The sequence below is a fragment of the Thunnus albacares genome, chromosome 15 (assembly GCF_914725855.1).
Source record: "Thunnus albacares chromosome 15, fThuAlb1.1, whole genome shotgun sequence".
In the NCBI taxonomy this organism is placed as follows: Eukaryota; Metazoa; Chordata; class Actinopteri; order Scombriformes; family Scombridae; genus Thunnus; species Thunnus albacares.
In genome coordinates, this window is record NC_058120.1 from 29,222,710 (window position 1) to 29,242,239 (window position 19,530).

The window sequence follows — 19,530 nt, forward strand, 5'->3', positions numbered from 1 at the left end:
GGATGCCCAACTAGCAGTGGCACAGATGGGCATGAAGTGTCCATGAAGTGGCTATACCCCTGGTGGAAAGAGCCTGCAGGCTCTCTGGGGGCCGCAGTCCACGACTCTCAGAGCCTTCCCTCTGTGAGATGGGGCTGGGTCTTCCACCATATCCCCCCAGCAAGTGCTAGCCAAAGTCGGCGTATCCATGAGCTTTATTGCGGTGTCAGAAAGGCAGAGGTCAGCTTTTGAGGCCGCCGACACTTGCAAGTGATGCTCCAGAATCCTCGACGGCATGGCGTAGCGGCGCTCATAGGACTCAGAGTCCATGAGCAATGTCTGGGCATGCTCAACCCCCATACATGCGATGCAGTCAGGATGGCGGTCCCTCCCCGAGATGGTTAACCTTGACGTCCTTAAGCTTGCTGCCACCAGCGTTCCCCCTAGAGGATGCGGTGGTTGCCATAGCTGGCTAAAAACCTTAACGGCTAGCAGCAGTAACAGACACACAGCTCTCCTCAACGTGCTAGCTTGTTCTGTAAGCGGTTAGAAAGAGGTCTGCCACAATGCGACAACCCTTGACAACAGATATCCAACGCTGCTCGGTGACTACCTTGATGGCTGCGACAGGGAAGAAAGCGAGAATGCCATGTGGGGCACCACAGTTTTTTGTAAAGGGGGGGGGGGGGGGCAGGCTGGTCCATGCAACTCAAGATGGTCGGTCTGCCACCTGACAGACGTGGTAGCATTGGAGCTTCCATGATTGGTAACGCCAGAGAGAGCTTCCTGTTGTGAGATACTGAGTGAGGTTTGAAAGAGAACTTTAAAAAACTGGCCCACGATTTCACCTCATTGCTGACCTTTGATTCAGAGACAAGTCATAAGCTTTGTGTCAAAAACAAATAAATGTAGCATAGAAGAAAATACTCAAATACAGTGCAGTACCTCAAATTTAACTTCAGTACATGTACTCAGTTATTTTCCAACAGTGAATCCTTCCAGATTTCTGAGTGGATTGAAAAAAAGAGAAACTGTGATATTTTATGCACAGACTAATAATTCAACATGATTTCTGTATTTAATATGTGATCAGCGCCCTCTGCTGTTCACTCATGAAACTGCACGGTGCTGTGAATCCTCCAACATTAAAGGATCATTCAGGTTATTTTCCGACCATAATTTTACTTTCTTTTCTAGTTCTAGTTTAAACATTGTTTCATCCACATAAAAATATATTTAACTGCAGACAAAACACATGCTTTACTCCGCTGTTTTAACCCGTGCTGGTCCACTTGACATATTTAATAGTTACACATATGTTTAAGATATAAGATTCTGTTCTAACACTGCGTGATTTTTCCTCATGACTTTCCAGACCTGGAAAACAACAATTTTTAAACTGTATGACGTTTCCAGGGTTATCCTGACTGCAAGAACTCCGTGAAGAGCAATAATACTTTACACTTAATCTGTTGCTACAGACACAAACAGACACAAACTGTTTTTCCTGACAATTTTTGAAAAACTCTGAAGACTTAAGATAGTTTTGAACATATTTCCAGAATTCTTAAAAACTCTTCTGTCCATCTGGATCGAATAATAATAACCGTAACAACTGTTTCATTTGATTTCTCTGTAACTGCGACTGTGTTTCCTAATTCAAACACCATCAGGTCTGAATAAAGACAGTTACTGTGTTTAATTATTACAGACTTCAACATAACATCTCACTGTCACTGTGATGCAGTTTCACTTTAAGCGCTTACATATCTTACTCTTTAGTTTTTTTTTAAAGATTCAGACAATCAGACAGACTTTAACTTATTTTTTTTTATTAAATATCATCACATAACTAAATGAATCACATTTATTCAGTAATACTGCAGTATAAATACACAGTATACACTCAGTGTGTACTTTCGATAGCAGTGCTTTAGATTTAACTTATTGTGCGTCACGACAGCAAAGAAGTTTGTGCGTTTCTGTTTGTGTGTTTATATGTACGTTACTTGTATGTTTGTTTGTTTTCTAAGCGCCTGTCTTCATGTATGTTTCCGGTCTACATCCTGACTTTCTGTTGGAGCTGTTCATCATGTGTTGACCTCCTCTAGTCTCTGGACCACAGCAGACGCCACCTTCTTGTACGCCTCGGCCTGGAGAGCGCGCGCACACACACACACACACACACACACACACACACACACACACACACACACACACACACACAGAGCAAAGTAAACAACACCTCAGTATGTCATTACATTACATGTAGCTGGAAGTAATGTGTCTTTTTATTAGATATCAGGAATGAAATAGAATAGAGACCTCGGGGCTGTCAGGAGAGGAGACGACCACCGGCCGTCCTCTGTCTGACATCTCTCTGATGTTTAGATGCAGAGGAACATCACCTGGAGAGAAAATATCTTAATCCAGCTGTTCTGTTAAACAGGAAGTACGCTGCTAACTTTTTAAACAAGAAACAGATCATAACACCTTTCACATACTGTCCAATTAGTCATTTGATCCATTATTAATATTGAAATATTGACTATAGGAGCTTTAAAGGACTTGTTCACAATTTTTCAAGTCTTAAACCAGCAGTCAGGTGTCCACATGAACAGTGAAAGAGGTTTTCCTCCTGTTCATACCGGCTATTAAAAGCTATTAAAGGGCCAGTATAAGATAAATAAGAAGTTTTTAACTGCTCAGTCATGCATATAAATCATATATATATATATACATATAAATATAGACCTGGAAATGTGCAGAATATGCAGCTGTAATCTTTCACCTAATAACTTGACTCCCAGAGTGTCTGCGAGGTTTCGGGCCCCGTCAGAGCCGAAGATGTGAGTCTGATGGTTACAGTTGGGACACTGGAAGACGCTCATGTTCTGCACCAGACCGAGCACCTTCAGAATAAAATAACACAACGTTTTCACCTTCCTGCAACTTCATCCTGCTGTCTGAAGATAGCGTCAGTCATTGCATTTAAATTAAAAACTACTTGATGCAATATTTTGTCTATTTCTGACGTAGACTGAATTTGATCGTCTATGTTAGCTTGTAAATCTACTAACTGTGGTTTATTTCGCTCACATTAACTCTACTCTTTATACACACAATCACAGAAATTACCGGCACGTGAACTTTCTTGAACATCTCCGCTCCTCTGCGAGCGTCCAGCAGGGCGATGTCCTGCGGCGTCGACACGATTACCGCACCTGCACGACGACAACAACACACACACACAGACACGTGAAAAGACTTAACAGAGACGGAGCAGTTTTAACTACGTCTGAAGTTAGAACAGAATGTGACCTGAAAAATAGATTAAAGCCAGTACAGTTGAACATCCCTGCAACAAAGAGCCTCACGTCTGTAATGGTAAATTGAAGCGAATTAAGAATTAGAGACTTCTGAAACCGAGTGAGTCCAAATTTAACATCACTAATCTGTCTGAGAGTATATATGCTCTTTTAATTGTATTGTACCAATATAGGGACATTTTTAGTCAGTTAGGACACTTTTTTTTAGACCTTAAAGAGAGTTTAAAGGAGTTTTGTCCCAATGAACAGTCGTTCAGTTTACTGTCATAGACGACTAAAGAAATCAGAAAGTATTCACATTAATTGACTGTCAGAATAGATGGCGATGAAGTTTCTGTCAATCAATGAATCCACTTGTTACAGCTCTAAATTCACAGCTGTGTTCATTATGACTCTTGCTAACTTTGCACCTCCATTGCAGAGATTCAGGAGATGCAGTTCTAGCAAAACAATCAGAGCACATCAGAGCAAGCAGCTTGAGTTTGAGTCCGAATGAAAGGAAACAGAAATTAGTTCCCTGAATTAGATGTTGTAGCTCTTAACTGTGCATCAACTGCATGTTACTCATCAACAGAACGACCACAATTATGAGACTTTAAAGACCCACATTAAAAAAAATACTGGAACTGTCCTTTAAAGTTAGAAATAGGTTTAAGGTTGAGGTATGTATGGATTAGAAATGTCTAGGAGTGTGCCTGAATACAAATACGTTATTCGGCAAAGCACAAATAGTGGAGGTTTTTTTTTTACAAATATTTGTTTCATACAAATATTAAAAAAATTATTTGTTTTTGGGAAGAAAAAAAAACAAACATGTTAAATACCAGCGAGCAGGTCGGTCACATCACTATCTCAGTGTCTCTCCTCTGCTCCGCTGTGACGTCTATCAGCAGGTCTCAGTGAGGGGAGTCACATCCACCTGCTACATGACGCACATTTCCTAATTTGGACATCACTCCTGGAGTTGGGGGTGTTCCCCAGAGATAAAACTGAACTACTGACAAACATGAAGTGCTCCCAAGGGACTCTCCATAACCTTTCTCTTTTCCACAAAGTTAGATTGTAAAAAAAATAAGCCAATAAATGAAAAATGCACAGCAAGAATTGCATTTGAAGTTGTTCTCTACATGTTACACGCTGTGCTGTCTCTGTTATGGGTGTATAAACAGGTAGAGGTCTGTCTGCAATGAGGTGATGTGTAAAGTTTTAGCTCAGTATTCAGCGCAGTCGTCTATGATCTGGGAGACTCCAGTTCGAGACCTGGTGTGGGGACCTCCTTCGTAAGGTAGTTAGGTAATTTTCTAAAATTAAAAGCATAATAAAAACAAAAACAGGATTTTTAAACCTCTTCCCACTTTTATTCGAATACAAATAATTTTGCTGCCTCAACAAATACAGATACAAATACAGATACTGGGCTCTCTGCACATCCCTAGAAATGTCCTGTGTTATATTAACGAGTTTCCTATCAAGTATACTGCAGCACTGTGTCGGTGTGTTTGTTTGTGTGATTTACCTGCTACTGGGATGTTCTGGGTGATTGACAGCTGGACGTCTCCTGTCCCAGGAGGCATGTCAACTACCAGATAGTCCAACGATCCCCAGTCCACCTACACACACACAAACACACACACACACACACACACTTCAATCTAACTTTATTTTCCACCGTACAATTAGCAGTTAGAGAGCTTCTTACCTGTCTGAGCAGTCTCTCTATCGCTGACATCACCATCAGCCCCCTCCACACGATGGGAGCCACATCCTCCACCAGGAAACCCATCGACATGCTGAGAGAGAAGTTAAGGAGGGGGTTAGAGAGGTCATGGGTGAATGAGACAGACATGATCTAATGTTCTGGATAGACGGACTCACCAGGGAATCCCGTAGTTGGTGAGCGGGATCATCAGATTGTCTGGAAGAAAGAGAAAAATGTTCAGGTCAGTTTCAGAGAAGTTTTATCGAACCTACAAGAAAACACAGCTAATAACAGCCTCTCTCAGAGGATCACTACATTAACCACTGAAACACGGATAGATGAGAATTTTGAAATTTGGGCGAGGAGGATTAAAAAAATGTGTCGTACTGTCAGTGAGCTCCGGGTTTCCCTTCAGGTTCATCAGTTTGGGAATTGAAGGACCGTAGACGTCGGCGTCCAGCAGACCGACTGACTTGGACTGAGAGAGAAAGAAACAGAAGAAGAAGAAGAAGAAGAAGAAGAAGAAGAGGATATTAGACCTGCAGTTGATGTAAAAAAAAAAAAAACATCAGACTAGTCTTTATTTTGTATTTGAAGGTTTAAGGTTAATTTTATTATTATTAATTATTTGTAGGATTGCACAATGAAATTCAGTTGTAGCCCCTTCACACACACACATTTTATCACAATTTATTTACAAGTATTAAGATATTTTAAATTAAAATAGAATAAAACGACAAAACTGGCAATAATATAGAACAACTTACATAAAAGTAGAATTAAAAGAACACATTGAAAAAGAAAAAACTACATTATATTTACAAGGAATATACAGTCACATTTATACATTCACGTAGTTTTTGCTCTGTGCAAATTAAACATAATATGTGAGTTATAGAGCAATAAAACTTATGGTAGTAGTGAGAGTGCAGGTAGTGCAAATGTAATGGTGTGTAATGTGCATAATAAGACCAAAAATAACAGAATATTTCAATTTAAACCTCACAGACGTGGTGCAGTGTAGGAAACAAAACAAAGCTTTGATGAAAGTCCACATCTGACTGAGAAGTGATCCTTTCAGATGGTGTTACAGAGGATAAAGTAGTTACAGCGGTGCTTTGAGCTAAACTGAACTAACAAAAAGGACAAATGTGACATGAGAGAAAGAAGATTCCTTACTGGATCATTGGCCATCAGTCCGAGAGCCAAATTCACTGCAGAGACAAGAAAAAAAAAAAAAAAAAACACATTAAACACCTTCAACTGGAAACTTAAAGACAACTATCTGGTTGAAATGTACATTAGCTCCTCACTACATTTGCTCTGGCAGATTAGTCCCAGAATACAATTTCATTTTCATTCATTATTACAAAAGTCAGTTTATCTGTTTTGTTTCCAGTAGACAGAACCAGCATTTCAAGATCAGTCAAACACTTCTTCAAACACATTTACCACAGAAAAAAAAGAGGCAAAACTAAATCACACAACATTGTGGACAAAAATTTATCAAAAGGAGCAGTCCGGAAAGGAATTAACTCCAAGACATTCATTTGTTTACAAGAGGAAGTTCATACCTGCGGTGGTGGATTTGCCAACGCCACCTTTCCCCGAAGCCACAACAATGACCTGTTTGACACCTGTGATTGGCTTCTGTTTGGGAAGACCTCTGGCCATCTGCTGCTTCTGTCTCTCCTGTAACGCCTTAGTGTCCCCCGACCTCTGCGACACAACAACAACAACAACAACATGTAAATAACACAAAGGTCAAGGAGGTTGCTGGTTTCTATTCCTGGAAAACCTGGATACTGTTATCATCAGTTAGACTATTGTTCCTTTATTATCTACTGTGAACATGAGGCTTCCTGCAGGTTATAGAATAAAAATAATAACATGTCATTTATTAAGAGTTTATATCTCCTGGCTTTATTAATGATGAACAAAAAATGTACAAATAATTTATAGATCAGTTAAAGGCTACTGATAAGAACAAATTCTCAGGTAAAACTGGTGTTGACTCTTGTTTTGTCTGCAGAAGATCTGGAACAAAATTCATTTATCAACTTCCACAGAGACTGAGTACTGCTTCTGCGGTAGCACTACTATTATTATTACTGCTGTTACACTGTTTCGGTGTTAAAAAATAACAAAAATATCAATTAAACAGCTCAATTAAACGTTATTAGTAAGATTTATACAACAAGTTACTGGTTGGTAACAGTCTTTGAGCTGCACTATCTGTGTTTAAATACAACATATGACTTTTATTAATACCAGTCAAGTTAGGACGAATACAACAACCACTTCCGGTTGTACGGGTAAAAGAAGAGTTTTGGCATTCAAAGACACGAACGTATCAAAGCGAAAATATACACATATTACATAATATGAGAGAAGAGCAATATGTTATCAAGCAAAAATAATATCTATTCACTAAATGATGTGTTGAATCTATCTTTTTTTTGTTTATATATTACCGTTTTCATTTTAAATACAAATATGATTTCCGGTTTTGCTCTTCCTTCGTAGCTAGCTTGACGTTAGCATGAAGTTGCTAGATAGCTTAAACTGCCACTGAGCTGTGTTGCGTTCAGAGAAACAGACATTAATCTCACCTGGCAACGTACGAACTGAGCACAGCAGGCAGGTCCGTGTTTTATCACTGTCCCTGTTCGTAAAACTGAACAGTTATTCAACGATATTCTCAGGAAATGAGACAGTTTGCTGTATGAGAACTGAGCCATGTTTAGCTGGTTTGTCTCAGCTCGCTGCCTTGATGCGCCTCAACACTGCGCGATGGACGCATGTTTGTTTTGATGATAGATAGATAGATAGATAGATAGATAGATAGATAGATAGATAGATAGATAGATAGATAGATAGATAGATAGATAGATAGTAAATAAAATATGTTTATGTTTATATATATAGATACAGACACATTTTTATTTTATCTTTATATTTATTTTGTGTTTTTTGGAGTAACAATATGGAACGAGTAGAGGGACTGCTTCCAGTCAGGATGTGGATTTCAGGTTAAGGTCTCTGTTTTCTTTCTTTCTCATTTAAATGTCGAGATTGAGTGTTTTTTTTTTTTTCTTCTTCTTTGTATTGTAAATATGGTAATGTAATGTACTGGGATGTGTGTATGTGTGCGTGTAGAAACTGTACAACCTGACTTAGGGGAGACACATATTCTTATGTTATTAGTGTTTAGGTATGATTTGAATACCAAAAAATGTGATGTACTTATGAAATGCTAATAAAAATATGTTTAAAAAGGAGCGCGTGTGTGTGATGAATAAAACCCCTCCTATCCTTTTGTTGTCATTTAGTGTATCCATGTTGTATCCATCCAAAGAACAAATAAATGAGTAAAAACAGAAATAAAGGAGAGAAATGCGGCTGCGAAAAAGACGCGCAGCCCCGAGCAGAACTGAACATCTGTAGTTGATGCAAGACGGAAGTGAGTTGTGTGAGTGTTACTGTTTCTCTTTTGCCATTCATTCACTCAACATTTTCTTAACGTCCGCCTCGTTATTGTTAGAGGCGTCTGATTGAAAACGCAGCACATTGCGTCTGTTGAACAGGCTTCTTCTGCACAGCGGACAGAGTGTGAAACAGGAAACGTTGCTGCGGACAAAGATGACAGACGCTCCGGTGGCTCGTACGGTGCTGCAGCAGTGTCTGCAGGCCAGACTGCAGGTGAAACCCGCAGAGCAGCTGTCAGAAGCGCAGTACGTCCAGGTGAGAGGAGGCTCAGCTCCCTATGTCTCATTATACTCTGTTGTATCTGAATAATGTTGATAATGATGATGTGGTTTCTGATTATTATGTGAATTTTAGGCACTTTAAATACAAGAATATACAAGAACTGATCAGTATTATTTGCTTGATGTAGTTAAAGTAGTGCAGTAAAAGTACATAAGTATTATGAGCTTGATGTAGTTAAAGTATTGCAGTAAAAGTACATAAGTATTATGAGCTTGATGTAGTTAAAGTATTGCAGTAAAAGTACATAAGTATTATGAGCTTGATGTAGTTAAAGTATTGCAGTAAAAGTAGTGGTTTGGTCCCTCTGACTGATATATTATTATATATGACATCATTAGATTATTAATAGTGAAGCATCAGTGTTAGAGCAGCATGTTACTGTTGTAGCTGCTGGAGGTGGAGCTAGTTTACACTACTTTATATACAGTTAGCTAGTTTAGTCCAGTGGTTCCCAACCTAGGGGTGGGGCCCCTCCAAAGGGTCAGCAGATAAATCTGAGGGGTGGTGAGATGATTAATGGGAGAGGAAAGAAGAAAAAACAAAGTTCTGATACACAAATCTGTTTTCAGTTTTTGGACTTTTTCTCTAATCTTTGATTTTTGCTGAAATATTGGATCATTTGAACATTTATTGAAATGAAAGCATGTGAGAAGTTTAGAGGGAAAAATCACTATTTGGTGGAGCTGTTAACAACTCATAGACATGTGAAATGTGACCCCGACTACACACTGCTTTTTGTAAGACGTCAAAAAAGCCAAAAAGGTTGGAAACCAATTTGACAAACATCGAACCGTCTACCGTTTTATTTCATTTTTACTGTATTTATTTATTTATTTATTTATTTTTAAATCATGTTGATGCTGTTTGTCCTCATCAGCTGTCCTGTGTTGTTTTTAACACTATGTGGTGAAGCCAAAGACGTTTCCACAATCTCACTAACTAACTAACTAACTAATTAATGACTTAAAGCACTTTGACACCATTTACCATGATGAATGACAGGATGCATTCTTATTATCATGGTGTGTTTTAATTGGTTTAAAAACATGTTTTTGACTAAAACTGCAGACAGACCGAGTGGAGGAGCTTTAACCTCCACTACATCCCTGGTTAGCAGGATGATGGCGCCCTCTTGTGTCCTGCATCAGTTTTCAGATTTCAGTTGTTGACCTGCTGTGATGTTCACTGCAGGAAGACGTGTAAAAACTCCACTGAGCCTTTAACAGCTTCAAACAACATCAGTAAAGACAGATTTTAATATCTGTAATATCACACTGTGTCAGTTTGTTGACAGAAGTCACATCCTGTAACACTGACGCTGCATTCAGGTCACATGGGAAAGATGGGAGAGAAGAGTTTCCAGTCTGCAAATATTATTCACATCAGCTTTCAGGTTGTAAACAGAACTTGTGAAAGTGAGATTTGATGCTGCAGGCTGTGATTTCTCTGACTTCTGTGACCAGATGTGAATAATTATATGTTCAGTTTATAGTTTAATCATATTATGACTGGACTTGATGGAGTCCACACGTGTTTAATTTAGTGTTGATGTTCAAATAAGAGTTTTTTAGTAAAAACTGTAACACTGTAAACTTTAGCAAACATCTATTACGGCGTCTTCACGGCTTCAAACTGGAGTCAACATGTTGTTTCCTTCTGATGTTTATTACGATTGAACTGAACTCAGCGTCTCATATGTGCAGAGTTTTGATCAAATGATTCCTGAATGACTTCTGCAGTAGAAAAGGTGGAGTAACGTTACCTGTGATGGTTCAATAAATCAATCACAGCTGTCAGGAAACTAATCACCACTGTTTTAGATGCATTTCTTTGTTGCTGATTAATATAAATGACAAAAACTCTTCAGCACAGCAGCAGTTTGTGGAAGAAAATCAGTCACAAGAAGTTTTAATCAAGTCTGGATTTACTGACTGACTGACAAACGTTTGTCTGCTCTGAACATGAACTCTGGACTTTGTGGTGTTTCAGGAGGAAAACTGCCTCAAATAAACTCTCATTTTAGTTTCACATTTTCTCCAGAAGCTTTGAATGAGATCCTGAGATGAAGACAGAAGAAAATACTTTGCTCACTGTTGAAAAAACATCTTTATTGATTATGTAAAGCCTCAGATTGTTCACACATCCAATCAGTAAAGTCTGTTAAATGACTCTTGTTCAATGATTTCATGTTCAGATTCACTTCATCCACACAATCAGTTAGTTTAACCCAGAATGTACAAGAACATAATAAATGATTATTATCATGATAATTACAGTTTGATTGGACGTTTCTCTATTAATTTACAAAGTGATGAGAACAAAATATCTATGATGAAGGAAGTTCTGCTGTTTTCTCTGTTTAAGAAACAGCAGAACACAAATACATCAAAACAAACATGAAACTAACATTTAGAACAAAGAGAAGTTTATATTTTCATCTGAAGAAACGTCAGTGAAGGTAAAAGACGTCATCATGAGCAGCGATAGCCTCCATGGATAAAAACACACAGCAAAAAGTGACATTTAAAGAAACTGAAAACATCAACAGAACAACAAATGAAAAGAAGAAAGTGTTGACAATCCCAGTTTGATTGACAGCTGATCTCTGTGCAGTTCAGAAACACCACAGCAACGAGCTCTCAGAAACAATGGAGACAAAAACATGAAGAATTACAACAGAATCTGACACATGAAGTCTGAAATGACTTCTGTCTATTTGAGTTCACACAACTCAGCTGTGTCTCCAACAAAACAAAGATAAAGTCCAGCATAGAGAGGCTGAGTGAATGTGGTCTGGACTCTGTGGAGGAGAGTCATGGTTTCAGAGACGCTGTAGAAGGACAGAATACCTGCTCTGTGATCCAGGTACACTCCTACTCTGGAGGAACCAGGACCTGAGACGGGAGTTGAGATTTTGTTGAACAAAAATGTATAACTGTCAGTGTCACAAATTAACATCCAAGATTTGTCATTGAATCCAAATCCACATTCATATGAGATTCCTGCTCTGCTGATATTCTTGTATGAGACTGCTACACGAACTTCTCTCCCTCTCCACTCCACCTCCCAGTAACAACGTCCAGTCAGACTCTTTCTACTCAGGACCTGATACCATCCAGTGAATCTGTCTGGGTGACGAGAATAAGACTGTCGTTGACTCGTTCGTTCTGCTTTTCTGTTCCCATCAGATAATAACAGCTGTGTGTGTGCTGTGTTTGGATCCAGAGTGATTTCACGTGAATATCTTAAGAACTCAGCTCTGGTCTTGGGTTCTGGTTCTGGCAGTAAAAAGTCCACGTCAGTCCCTGTCAGTGAGATGTTTGTCCTTTTCTCCCTCAGGATGTCCTGTAGTAGATCTCTGAGCTCTGACACAGCTGCTGTCACATCCTCAAAGTATCTCAGAGGACGGATATTGATGCTGGATGAGTCTGTAGATGCACTGAGTTGTGACAGTGAGGGGTAGTTGAGTAGAAACTGGTTGTGATCCTCTGTGTGTGAGAGCTTCTTCAGTTCAGCATCTTTCCTCTTCAGCTCAGTGATCTCCTGCTCCAGCTTCTCCTGAAGCTCTTTGACTCGACTCACTTCAGTTTCCTGCTGGGATCTGATCTGCTGCTTCACATCAGAGCTTCTTTTCTGGAGGAGACTGATCAGCTCAGTGAAGATCTTCTCACTGTCCTCCACTGCTTTATCAGCAGAGCGACTGACGGCCTCCACCTCCTGTTGAAGCAGCTTCACATCTTTCTCTCTGTCCTGGATTCTCTGCTGGATGTTTTGTCGACTCACTTCGAGCTCTCTCTGCCTCTCAGTCCTTTCTGCTGCAGCTGAGACTGTGTCGTGGCCTTTATGTTCATCCACAGAGCAGAGATAACAGATACTCTGCTGATCAGTACGACTGAATATCTTCATCACCTCATCATGACGAGAGCAGATGTTCTCCTGGAGCTTCTCCGAGGGGTCGACCAGCTTGTGTTTTTTAAATGTAGTTGACTCAAAGTGAGGCTGAAGGTGTTTCTCACAGTAAGAGGCCAGACACACCAGACAGGACTTGAGGGCTTTCAGCTTCCTCCCAGTGCAGACATCACAGGCCACATCTTCAGGTCCAGCATAGCAGTGATCAGCAGGAGCAGCTTGGAGTCCAGTCTTCTTCAGCTGCTCCACTAAATCTGCTAACATGGTGTTTTTCACCAGGACAGGCCTCGGTGTGAAGGCCTGTCTGCACTGAGGACAGCTGTAGATCTTCCTCTGATCCTTTCCATCCCAGAAGCTTTTAATACAGCTCATGCAGTAGCTGTGTCCACAGGGAATAGTCACCGGATCCTTCAGTAGATCCAGACAGATTGAACAGCTGATTGTTTCTCGGCCCAGCTGAACTCCTTTCTGCTCCATTTCAGCTCTCAGTGGCAACGACTGTCTGAGTTTCACTTTCTTAGAAAGTGAAACAAGTTTGAGCTCTGATCTGAACAACATGTGTCTTTGCAGTGAATGCAGCTTGACATGTTGGTTAGACCCATCTATAAACTGTAGATCTGAAGGGGAGGGAACCAGGAAGTATGAGCACAGAGCGGAGCTTGTCGTGTTGAAAGAGCAGGGAAGTTTATCAGGACGAGGAGCAGCACTGTGAATTAAAACAGTGTTTCCTCATTTACAGTGAAGTCTCAGTTAAAATAATTATATATTTAAGAATAAGGCTTGCAATACTCTATATATTTTTCCTTCTATCAGTATATCATCATGAAAGACTCAAACCAGCAATGAATTGATCTACTAACAAGTATTGTGTGTGTATCTAAAGCCTGATATATCTGATTCCTCCGTTGTTGTTTAAAAACTATTAGAAACACATCAATGAGCCACATGTCTGAAAGTGTGTAGATGTAACAGAACTGGACCAAGAATTGAAAGAGATCCTGTTGCTTTTACTGATGTTGTTGTGTTTCTGCTCTCAGATCGACAGAGGAATGGTGATCTACGTCTGCTTCTTTAAAGGAGCGACAGACGACATACTGCCCAAGATGGGTCAGTGACCTTTTTTTAACCTTTTGATACAGATGTTTTCCTTCTTTGCTCTCATTGTAAACCCACTCAGTATGAGATGTAAATGTAAAGCATCCTTCCCCTGTGTGTCTCTGCCGTTCAGTATCCACACTGTTGAACCTGCGGCTGTGTGAGTCCGACTCGGGGAAGATGGTTTCGGTGTCGGAGCTTCCCGGCAGCCTGCTGATCGTCCCTCAGGCCACGCTGGGCGGGAAGGCCAAAGGCAAGGCCATGCAGTACCACAACAACATCGGCAAAGAGGACGGACTGCGGCTCTACAGCGCCTTCGTCTCTCTGTGCGAGAAGGAGATGACGGCAGCCGCCGCTTCAGCCGAGGTGACGGTGAAACACGGGACGTATGGAAACAGACAAGTGCTGAAGCTCGACACCAACGGACCTTACACACATCTGATGGAGTTCTGAGACGTGAAGCTTTGAATTTGTGTCACACATCAGCCTTGTTCCTGGAAGACAGTTTGACATGTCACATTAGGAAAAGCACAGGTGTAAATAATAAAAAAACAATATAAAAATGATATAAAATGTCATTACTGGAATACTTGAATAGAACAAAGCCATCGTTAATGTTATTAGTAACACCTGTATTCTTTCTACTATGATAAAATGTCATTAGAATAAGTGGAAACAACTGTGTGTGTGTGACAGAATTTTTAATAATGTCTAAATATCTACCATCAGTCTCTGGAGATGATCGATCCGTTGGATCCATTTGTAATTAAAAACTATATTTTGTAAGTTTCAAATATGTCACTGTTTCTTTATGATATAAATCTGCTAATTGAGATTCAAGATTGGAGTTTTAAGTTGTAATAGCAAGACAGCGCTTTAATATCAAGTTAAGTCAATTTTATTTATACAACACCAAATCACAACAGAAGTTATCTCAGGTCACTTTTCACATAGTGCAGGTCTAGACTGTACTCTTTAATTTACAGAGACCCAACAGCAGGCAGCAACCATGATCCATAAAAATAATGTGCAATCTATGTGTTTTCTGTATGTATTTATTTAGTTCCAAGACCCTTTAGACTCCATAACAGCTTGTGTTTAAGAATCTACCTGTTGGTTAATATGGAAAATCAGTTATACACTTTTAGCAAATTCAACTTGTGTTATAACTTTCAGGCTTTTAAGTTCAAGGAAATATAAATCTTCTTGTAAATGTTTTAAATTCATATATTTTTTTAATGCAGGAGGTGCACCAAACAGTAACAGTAATTATTTCATGTCTCCTCTGAGCCAGCAGGAGGCGCTCAGCTGTGTTTCAGGAACCGGAAGTGAACAGCATTCAGTCTCAGTTAGCCGGGGTTGCAGCAGCTCTTATAACCTTCTGTCAAAGCAGCAGCACGTGACAGCTACAAGACTTCCTGTTAGTCGATTTTCAGCTAAAATAAAAGCACAAATTGAAAAATACATTATAAATAAAACTTGTGTTTCTGAGCAACCTGTGTGATGTAGGAGTAGTCAGACAATGTTGCCAGAAAAGGATCTCAGTTGAATAAAGATTCCTATAAAAGAAAATGACAAAATTTACATTAATTTCAGTCATTTTAAATAAGAAAACAATTTGAAATGTGACATTTTTACACATTTTGAAAACATGTTGTCACAAAGTTATTCAGATTCTCTATACTGAATGGGAAACTGTCCAAACCTTTGACTGGTACAAAGTTTTGGGCACTTTAGATGTTTAGATTCTTATCCATCATACTATCAGGGAGGCATCTGATCGTCCCAAATGTATTCTGCAGCAGGACATCCAGCCAGAGTCATAAAGAACTATCTTCAGCAACAAGGAGAACAAGGAGTCCTGCAATCTGAATCTGGTGGAAAGTATTTTATTTTTCAACTTGTTCACATCGTCTGTAAATCTGACAAACTGAAATAACAGAGAATAGTAAATGGCAAACCCAGACTGATCAATAGTTTTTATTCTTCTGTTTGTGAGTGAAAGTGAAGGATTTTTACTTTTATCTTTAAAAGTCTAAAATGTTCCTGTTAGCAGTTTGATAAATTGGGGTCCAGGACTGTCTCTCTGTGAGGTGACAGAACTAAACACTGAACCAACATGACAGCCTCATTCTCAACTTTCATCTGCATGAAAATCATCAGAAAAATAAATGAAATGACCTCAAGTTCACCACGACACAATATCTGTTGTTTTATGTTTGTCAGGACTCAACAAAACTTCTTCACACCCAAACTTGATCAAATGAATTCTTACTATTTTCCAGTCTTTTAGGCCTGTATAACAAAGACTTTATCAACTAAATGCACAAAGAAAATCTTGTTTTTTAAAAGCAACAAGTGATAGAAAACTCTGCTCTTTCCTCTGTGACAAAGCTGCTTTAGTGAAGAAAGCTGAAAGTTCAGAGACTGACTGACAAACGTTTGTCTGCTCTGAACATGAACTCTGGACTTTGTGGTGTTTCAGGAGGAAAACTGCCTCAAATAAACTCTCATTTTAGTTTCACATTTTCTCCAGAAGCTTTGAATGAGATCCTGAGATGAAAACAGAAGAAAATACTTTGCTCACTGTTGAGAAAACATCTTTATTGATTATGTAAAGCTCCAGATTGTTCACACATCCAATCAGTAAAGTCTGTTAAATGACTCTTGTTCAATGATTTCATGTTCAGATTCACTTCATCCACACAATCAGTTAGTTTAACCCAGAATGTACAAGAACATAATAAATGATTATTATCATGATAATTACAGTTTGATTGGACATTTCTCTATGAATTTACAAAGTGATGAGAACAAAATATCTATGATGAAGGAAGTTCTGCTGTTTTCTCTGTTTAAGAAACAACAGCACACAAATACATCAATACAAACATGAAACTAACATTTAGAACAAAGAGAAGTTTATATTTTCATCTGAAGAAACGTCAGTGAAGGTAAAAGACGTCATCATGAGCAGCGATAGCCTCCATGGATAAAAACACCATCCAGTGAATCTGTCTGGGTGACGAGAATAAGACTGTTGCTGACTCGTTCGTTCTGCTTTTCTGTTCCCATCAGATAATAACAGCTTCATGTGTGCTGTGTTTGGATCCAGAGTGATTTCACGTGAATATTTTAAGAATCCAGTTCTGGTCTTGGGTTCTGGTTCTGGCAGTAAAACGTCCACTTCAGTCCTGTCAGTGAGATGTTTGTCCATTTCTCCCTCAGGATGTCCTGTAGTTGATCTCTGAGCTCTGACACGGCTGCTGTCACATCCTCAAAGTATCTCAGAGGACGGATATTGATGCTGGATGAGTCTGTAGATGCACTGAGTTGTGACAGTGAGGGGTAGTTGAGTAGAAACTGGTTGTGATCCTCTGTGTGTGAGAGCTTCTTCAGTTCAGCGTCTTTCCTCTTCAGCTCAGTGATCTCCAGCTCCAGCTTCTCCTGAAGCTCTTTGACTCGACTCACTTCAATTTCCTGCTGGGATCTGATCTGCTGCTTCACATCAGAGCTTCTTTTCTGGAGGAGACTGATCAGCTCAGTGAAGATCTTCTCACTGTCCTCCACTGCTTTATCAGCAGAGCGACTGACGGCCTCCACCTCCTGTTGAAGCAGCTTCACATCTTTCTCTCTGTCCTGGATTCTCTGCTGGATGTTTTGTCGACTCACCTCGAGCTCTCTCTGCCTCTCAGTCCTTTCTGCTGCAGCTGAGACTGTGTCGTGGCCTTTATGTTCATCCACAGAGCAGAGATAACAGATACTCTGCTGATCAGTACGGCAGAACATCTTCATCACCTCATCATGACGAGAGCAGATGTTCTCCTGGAGCTTCTCCGAGGGGTCGACCAGCTTGTGTTTTTTAAATTGTCCGACATGGTAGTGAGGCTGAAGGTGATTCTCACAGTAAGAGATCAGACACTGCAGGCAGGACTTGAGGGCTTTCAGCTTCCTCCCAGTGCAGACATCACAGGCCACATCTTCAGGTCCAGCATAGCAGTGATCAGCAGGAGCAGCTTGGAGTCCAGTCTTCTTCAGCTGCTCCACTAAATCTGCTAACATGGTGTTTTTCACCAGGACAGGCCTCGGTGTGAAGGCCTGTCTGCACGGAGGGCAGCTGTAGATCTTCCTCTGATCCTCTCCATCCCAGAAGCTTTTAATACAGCTCATGCAGTAACTGTGTCCACAGGGAATAGTCACCGGATCCTTCAGTAGATCCAGACAGATCGAACAGCTGATTGTTTCTCGGTCCAGCTGAACTCCTTTCGGCTCCATTTCAGCTCTCAGTGACAACGACTGTCTTAAATCACTTCCTGATAAGTTGAACATGTTTTACAGCTCATCACATGTTGGTTACACCCATCTATAAACTGTAGATCTGAAGGGGAGGGAACCAGGAAGTATGAAGTTAATGGCTTCTCAGGGTTTGGTGATGCCTCCACATTTCTCTAAATCTTCCTTAAAATCAGATCAATTTCTATTTATTGGTTATAAACAGCTGATCGGAAACAGGGAGTTATTACACTAAAGTGTGATAAAATCATTTCATGGCCATATCATCATTTTCTCACATAATTAATAAACTTCTCTGGAGCATTTTGACTGTGTTTGAAGTAAAGGCAGATAAAACCAGAGAGTTCATCTTATCCAGCAACACTCTGCTGATGAATGTCGACCTTTGACAGTCACATGATCCTCTGTAGAAACTGTCAGCAGCAGCGCAGGAAGAAATATTCAGATCCTTTACTGCAGTAAAAGTACCAATACAGCAAAGTAAAAATACTCCATTACAAGTAAAAGTCCTGCATGAAAAATCCTCTTACAGTAAAAGTACATAAGTATTATGAGCTTGATGTAGTTAAAGTATTGCAGTAAAAGTACATAAGTATTATGAACTTGATGTAGTTAAAGTATTGCAGTAAAAGTACATAAGTATTATGAGCTTGATGTAGTTAAAGTATTGCAGTAAAAGTACATAAGTATTATGAGCTTGATGTAGTTAAAGTATTGCAATAAAAGTAGTGGTTTGGTCCCTCTGACTGATATATTATTATATATGACATCATTAGATTATTAATAGTGAAGCATCAGTGTTAGAGCAGCATGTTACTGTTGTAGCTGCTGGAGGTGGAGCTAGTTTACACTACTTTATATACAGTTAGCTAGTTTAGTCCAGTGGTTCCCAACCTAGGGGTGGGGCCCCTCCAAAGGGTCAGCAGATAAATCTGAGGGGTGGTGAGATGATTAATGGGAGAGGAAAGAAGAAAAAACAAAGTTCTGATACACAAATCTGTTTTCAGTTTTTGGACTTTTTCTCTAATCTTTGATTTTTGCTGAAATATTGGATCATTTGAACATTTATTGAAATGAAAGCATGTGAGAAGCTTAGAGGGAAAAATCACTATTTGGTGGAGCTGTTAACAACTCATAGACATGTGAAATGTGACCCCGACTACACACTGCTTTTTGTAAGACGTCAAAAGCCAAAAAGGTTGGAAACCAATTTGACAAACATCGAACCGTCTACCGCTTTATTTCATTTTTACTGTATTTATTATTTATTTTTAAATCATGTTGTTTGTTGATGCTGTTTGTCCTCATCAGCTGTCCTGTGTTGTTTTTAATACTATGTGGAGAAGCCAAAGACGTTTCCACAATCTCACTAACTAACTAACTAACTAATTAATGACTTAAAGCACTTTGACACCATTTACCATGATGAATGACAGGATGCATTCTTATTATCAT

At 39.6% G+C, this 19,530-nt stretch overlaps 3 protein-coding genes and 1 pseudogene across 5 annotated transcripts; 1 reads left to right on the top strand and 3 right to left on the bottom strand.

The window, feature by feature from the left end:
* Positions 1–1,789: 1,789 nt before the first annotated feature.
* On the bottom strand, positions 1,790–7,799 carry nubpl (nucleotide binding protein-like). Its single transcript, XM_044375875.1, has 11 exons — positions 7,620–7,799; positions 6,582–6,726; positions 6,187–6,221; positions 5,395–5,485; positions 5,184–5,223; positions 5,008–5,098; positions 4,825–4,918; positions 3,118–3,203; positions 2,771–2,891; positions 2,305–2,387; positions 1,790–2,132 (listed from the first exon to the last, which is right to left on the bottom strand). The coding sequence occupies exons 1-11, from the start codon at positions 7,746–7,748 to the stop codon at positions 2,070–2,072; spliced, it is 978 nt and encodes a 325-aa protein (XP_044231810.1). The 5' UTR covers positions 7,749–7,799; the 3' UTR covers positions 1,790–2,069.
* Positions 7,800–8,413: 614 nt separating this feature from the next.
* On the top strand, positions 8,414–14,326 carry dtd2 (D-aminoacyl-tRNA deacylase 2). Of its 3 annotated transcripts, none has more exons than XM_044375877.1 (4): positions 8,414–8,470; positions 8,554–8,751; positions 13,725–13,794; positions 13,916–14,326. In XM_044375877.1, the coding sequence occupies exons 2-4, from the start codon at positions 8,650–8,652 to the stop codon at positions 14,233–14,235; spliced, it is 492 nt and encodes a 163-aa protein (XP_044231812.1). In that variant the 5' UTR covers positions 8,414–8,470; positions 8,554–8,649; the 3' UTR covers positions 14,236–14,326. The 3 variants fall into 3 exon arrangements, with proteins under 3 accessions (XP_044231812.1, XP_044231813.1, XP_044231814.1); XM_044375878.1 differs by having other exon boundaries at positions 8,424–8,479; XM_044375879.1 differs by having other exon boundaries at positions 8,430–8,479; positions 8,610–8,751.
* Positions 11,512–13,245, bottom strand: LOC122998842 (tripartite motif-containing protein 16-like; the record flags this gene model as incomplete). Its single annotated transcript, XM_044375874.1, has 1 exon — positions 11,512–13,245. A coding segment is annotated over exon 1 (1,734 nt), but the record flags the coding sequence as incomplete, so codon positions are not given.
* Positions 14,327–16,798: 2,472 nt separating the features above from the next.
* On the bottom strand, positions 16,799–18,078 carry LOC122998819 (annotated as a pseudogene).
* Positions 18,079–19,530: the final 1,452 nt, after the last annotated feature.